We start from the raw sequence: 5835 nt of genomic DNA on the forward strand, positions 1-5835 counted from the left end.
CGAAGAAAAGCTTTAAAAAAAACTGATGTCAGATGTATCTCCCCAAGTCCAGTCTGGCCTCTAGTCGAGCTGGTCATTGACAGTCCCACCTATTTGCTCAAGGCTTCCAAGCTGCCCACTGAGTGAGCCATTCTGAAATATAAGCTGCCAGCTCAGGCCCAGTAAAGTTTTTGATATGAAAGACAGCCCCAAAACAAAAACACAGAGAAACAGGGAATGGACAAAGACCTCAAAGAAATCAGTCATTACGGTGTTCTGTGAGACAAAAGAGACTGCGTCCACTTTCCATAATCAGTAATATGAAGTGGAAAAGAGAACAACAATACCCACAATAAAAACTATTGAAAATTTAAAATGTGATAGAAGAAATGAAAAAAAAAACCCTGTAAGAATGATTGAAAGTAAAAGTTAAAATCTCTCAGAATACAGTGGAAAAGAGGAGCATTCCAAGGGGGTCAGGGTCCAAATATTTAGGAAATTCAGAAAGAGAAACAGGGAATCACGGCTCCACTGATTTTCCACCGGGAGGCATATTACCCTTTTCCTATATTGAATAGAGGCCTGGTCACGGGTAGGGGCCGGCTGGTTTGCCCTGAAGGGTGTCCTGGATCAGGGTGGGGATCCCTACTGGGGTTCCTGGCCAGCCTGGCTGAGGGGCTGAGGGCCGTTTTCCGGCTGGTGGGTGACTGAAGCTCCCAACAGCTCCTTTTTTCTTTTACTTTTTTTCTATTCTGGGCCAGCTTTAGCTCTGAGGCCTCACTGCTGAAAACATTGATACAATGTTGCAGTCAGGCTGGCTGAAGCCCAGCTGACTGAAAGCCGGTTTCTGGGGTTTTGTTTAGCTTCTATATTTGCAACATAGTTGCTTAGAGTTGCAGCTGAGAGGCCGGCACGTTAGGTGGGGAACGTTGGAGTTCGCCATCACTGGAGCAAGTAAGCCTCCCTGTTCACTTCAGTGCATGGCTGCCAGCCGCCATCTTGGCTGACAGTTAATTTGCATAAGGATATGCTGATTAGCCAATGGGAAGGGTAGCAGAGTGACACCAATTTGCATGTTTCTCTTTTATTAGTGTAGATTTCAATATATATATATTTTTTTCTTTTTTTGTATTCAGTTTTTAACTTTTCTTCTTATACAGCCATTCTCTTTCTAACTCCTCTATACTGAATTGTGAGTATTTCCCCATTCAATCAATTTCTTGACCTTACCCCCTGGAAATAAGCTCTTCCTCCTCAGATTCATCTGGGTGTTTGTGGTTTGCATTTTTTGGATTAGTTGTTTTATTGGCATTTTCCCTCATATACATATTTTTTTCCCTTTTTTTTTCTTATTTTCTCTTACATTTTTTCCTTTTCTCAATATCATTTTTGCACTCATCTCTATTCCCTAATTCTCTTTTCTCTGGTGGTCACCTTTATTTAGGGGTATTAGTATTGTGAATACATTTGTGTTTGGTGCCCTGTGCATTGTATCTCGTTGTGTTGTATTTTGTGCCTTTAAGTCAATGCAGGAGAGAGAGAGCTACATAACCAGAAACCCTGAGAGGAGCTATCATGGGGAGACAAAAAACAGCCCACATAAGAAAGAAAAGGAGGAATCACCAGAAAAGGAATTAAGTGAAATGGAGGCAAGCAATATGAAAGAGAAGGAATTCAGAGCAATAGTTGTAAGGTTGCTGAAAAGGATGGGAGACAAATTAAACAATATGTGTAAAAACCAAGAGCAAATGAAGAAGAAATGAACCAAGAAGAAATAAAAATGACATTACTGCAATAAAGAACTTAATAGAAAGCATCAACAGTAGACTAGAAGAAGCAGAGGACCACATCAGTGAGCTAGAAGGCAAGGTAGGAAAAAATACCCAAGCAGAGCAGCATTTAGAAAAAAAACTTAAAAAACAGGAGGAGAGCCTAAGGGAACTTTGAGCCAACATGCACCGAAACAACATTTGCATAATAGGGTGCCAGAAGGAGAGGAAATTGAGCAAGGTATAGAAAACCTGTTTGAAGAAATAATGACAGAAAACTTCCCTGATATCTGGAAACAAAAACTCACACAAGTCCAAGAAGCTCACAGAGTCCCAAACAAGATGAACTCCAAAAGATCGACTTCAAGAAACATGAATTATAAATTTAATTTATAATTAAATTGGCAAACACCAACGACAAAGTAAGTAAGGCTGCCAGAGAGAGACAGAAAGTTACCTACAAAGGATCTCCCATCAGTCTATCGACTGACTTCTCAACACAAACACATCAGGCCGGAGGGAATGGAATGAAATATACAAAGTCATGCAAAGGAATGATCTGAATCCAAGAATGCTGTACCAAGCAAGGCTATCAATCAAAATTGAGGGTGAAATCAGGAGCTTCACAGACTAAAAAGGACTAAGGGAGTTTATTACCACCAAACTATCAATGCAAGAAATGCTAAAGGGCCCTAACTGGTTTGGCTCAGTGGATAGAGCGTCAGCCTGTGGACTCAAGAGTCCCAGGTTCGATTCCAGTCAAGGGCATCTACCTTGGTTGTGGGCACATCCCCAGTGGGGAGTGTGCAGGAGGCAGCTGAATTGATGTTTCTCTTTCATCGATGTTTCTAACTCTTTATCCCTCTCCCTTCCTCTCTGTAAAAAAATCAATAAAATATATTTTTTTTAAAAAAGAGATGCTAAAGGGTCAGCTGTAAAAAGAACAAATAGGAAGGGAAGAAGGAACACAGGCATAAAGAATAAAAATGGCAACAAACAAGTATCTATCAATAATAACTTTAAATGTAAATGGATTAAATGCCCCAATAAAAAGACATAGGGTAGCTGAGTGGATAAGAAACCATGATCCATATATCTGCTATCTACAGGAAACCCACCTCAGAAAAAAGGACTCACACAGACTGATAGTGAAGGGATGGAAAAAGGTTTTTCAAGTGAATGGAAATGAAAAAAAGCTGGGGTAGTAATTCTTATATCCGACAAATTAGACCTCAAAGTGTAGGCCATAACAAGAGATAAGGAAGGCCACTTTATAATACTAAAGGGAGCAATTCAACAAGAAGATACAACTCTGTTAAACACAAATGCACCCAATACAGGAGCACCCAAATACATAAAAAAAACTTCTGGAGGATATCAAGGGAGAGATTGACAGCGATACAGTCATAGTAAGGGACTTTAATACCCCACTAACATCACTGGAAAAATCCTCTAAACAAAAAATCAGCAAAGAAACATCAATCCTAAATGACTCACTAGATCAGATGGAATTAATTGACATCTTCAGAGCATTCCATCCCAAAGCCACAGAATATGCATTCTTCTCAAGTGCACATGGGTCATTTTCAAAGATAGACCACATATTGGGGAACAGGCAAAGTCTCTTCAAATTCAAGAAGATAGAAATCATATCAAGCATCTTCTCAGATCACAATGGCATAAAACTAAAAATCAACTGTAATAAAAACAATAAAAAACAAACACCTGGAGGCTGAATAGCATGCTTTTAAACAATGATTGGGTTACCAAAGAGATCAAAGAAGAAATAAAAAGCATCATGGCAACAAATGACAATGAAAGCACAACAATCCAAAATCCATGGGACACAGTGAAAGCAGTCTTCAGAGAGAAGTTCATAGCTGTACAGGTCTACCTCAAAAAACAAGAAACAATGGCAATAAATTATCTAACCCTACAACTCAAAGAGTTAGAAAGAGAGCAACAAGAAAAGCCCAGCGTAAGCAGAAGGAAGGAAATAATAAAGATCAGTGCTTAACTACCCCAGCCTTACACAACATTACTTAACTATATAACCTACATTTCTGCCATATTTAATTGTCATTTTGTTGTTCTGACCTGATTGTATAACTTCCTTCCTTCCTTCCTTCCTTCCTTCCTTCCTCCCTTCCTTCCTTCCTTCCTTCCTTCCTTCCTTCCTTCCTTCCTTCCTTCCTTCCTTCCTTCCTTCCTTCCTTCCTCTCTCTCTCTCTCTCTCTCTCTCTCTATTTATTTATAAATATTTTTAAGTTAAATTTATTGATTTATTGGGTTGACATTGGGTAATAAGATTATATAACTGTACCATGCTTTTAATGTGTCTTCTCTAGGTGTTTCCTTTGTCCAGAATATCCTTCCTTCTAAGCTTTTCTTGTCTATCAAGATTGATTCCAAATACCCTATCATATTCACACTTTTCTTTATCTGAGCTCTTCTTCGTTTGAGCATTTTGTATTCTCTAATGGGACTCATCATAATTACATCATTAGTTGCTTATAAATGTGTCTTTTACATTATAAGACTGATCTTGAGTTCATTATCATATCAGGTAGACATTTTTGTATTTCCTATAGGTATACTAGTAAACACAAGGTATGGGGCTCAGAATATATATAACAATGGATATTCAATAACTATTTTTTATTTAAATAATAAACTGATAGTTGATCAATGTATTAAATAGGTACATGGGTAAATATATGATAATCTTATTCTACTCACAAAATCATATTTATTTTTCCTATAGTGAAAGTAGAATAATATCTGGAATTGCTTGCTATTAGGAAAGAGTTGAGGGATTTTATTTCCCTTAGTAAAAAGAAACTCACTAAGACTTTGCATACACAGTTAACATTGAAAATGCTGGTTCCCCTATCTAGGTCAGGCAAGAAGTGAATGAAGAATTTTCTAGCTGTACCTCCAACCCTGAAGTATTATTCAAGGACTGAATATATAAAGATCTTACAAAGAATTAAAAAATTGCCATTATAAACATTATTTCTTGGGTATCCTTAAATAGTTTGTTGAAAATCAAGGCATAATTTTAAGTAGCTAATTATGTTGCTTATTTTTAAATTGTAATTTGCTTTTCAGGCAGTATTTTCTCTTAGGCTCTAGCAGTTTCTATGTATGAACTCTCTTGAGGGACAAGCAGTTTATTGATGACCCATTCTTTCCACCAGCTTATCTGTTGGGGGATTAATATAGGAGATAGCAGAGTGGTACTCTTGGGTGACAATTAAAATTATGAATACTGAATAGCAATTTTCCATACCTTTTTAATGAGAAAGTGTTTGTAGAACATAACTCTGGTGGATTTTCTATTGCTTTCTGGTATTGTGTTGAGATAGTTGACCTACTTAGCAGATTTTTCTTTTAATTGAAAAGTGATTTTCAAGGTTATAAGGATCTGTCATAAAGTTGTAAATACTCTTGAGAACTTTTATTCTCCAAAATAATATATCTTTATTTCTTCTCATATATTCTTGCCAGTTGGATGGAATTGATTTAGCTGAAGGGATTTGCTAACCCATGAATTCTATATTTCTATTAAAAGATATAGAAAATTACTAAAATTTTAATATTAGAATCATGGTAGTCATATTTTAAATTATATATATGTATTTTTTCAATGATAGCAATATCAAAGAAGTACTCCTGAGATGGAGAGACAGAGAGCGGTGTACCATCTAGCTACTAGGCTAGTTCAAACTGCTCGAAACTCTCGGTTGGATCCAGACAGTTTACGAACATATTTAAGTAATCTCAAAAAGAAGTACGAAGCAGAGTTTCCCAAGGCTGAGCAAGTTTCAGGAAGGACTGAAGAAGAATAACAATTCACATCTTATAGAATTCATTTTTCCCAAGAGCAAAAGAAGATATTTTTATAATTTTATATTTTAGTTGACAATTACTTTATATTAACCTTAGAATTATCATTCTCTATGTATTCTGTTTAAGAAAATATTTTTTATTTTTACCTAACAATGAGAACAATTTAAAGGATTGATTTTTAGGGGGAAAAGTATGAGATGATACTTTTTTTTTCATTTATGAAAACTTACATTAT

The 5835-nt window shown here is 36.5% G+C and overlaps 1 protein-coding gene across 1 annotated transcript in view; it reads left to right on the plus strand.

Annotated features, from left to right (window-relative positions):
- MSH4 (mutS homolog 4) overlaps positions 1 to 5599 on the plus strand; it is a 70209-nt gene extending 64610 nt beyond the window's left edge. The window contains exon 20 of the mRNA XM_023751810.1: positions 5405 to 5599. Coding sequence (XP_023607578.1) covers positions 5405 to 5599 — 195 coding nt within the window. The remainder of the gene's footprint in view (positions 1 to 5404) is intronic.
- Positions 5600 to 5835: the final 236 nt, after the last annotated feature.

The sequence above is a fragment of the Myotis lucifugus genome, unplaced genomic scaffold (genome assembly GCF_000147115.1).
Source record: "Myotis lucifugus unplaced genomic scaffold, Myoluc2.0 scaffold_25, whole genome shotgun sequence".
Taxonomy (NCBI): Eukaryota; Metazoa; Chordata; class Mammalia; order Chiroptera; family Vespertilionidae; genus Myotis; species Myotis lucifugus.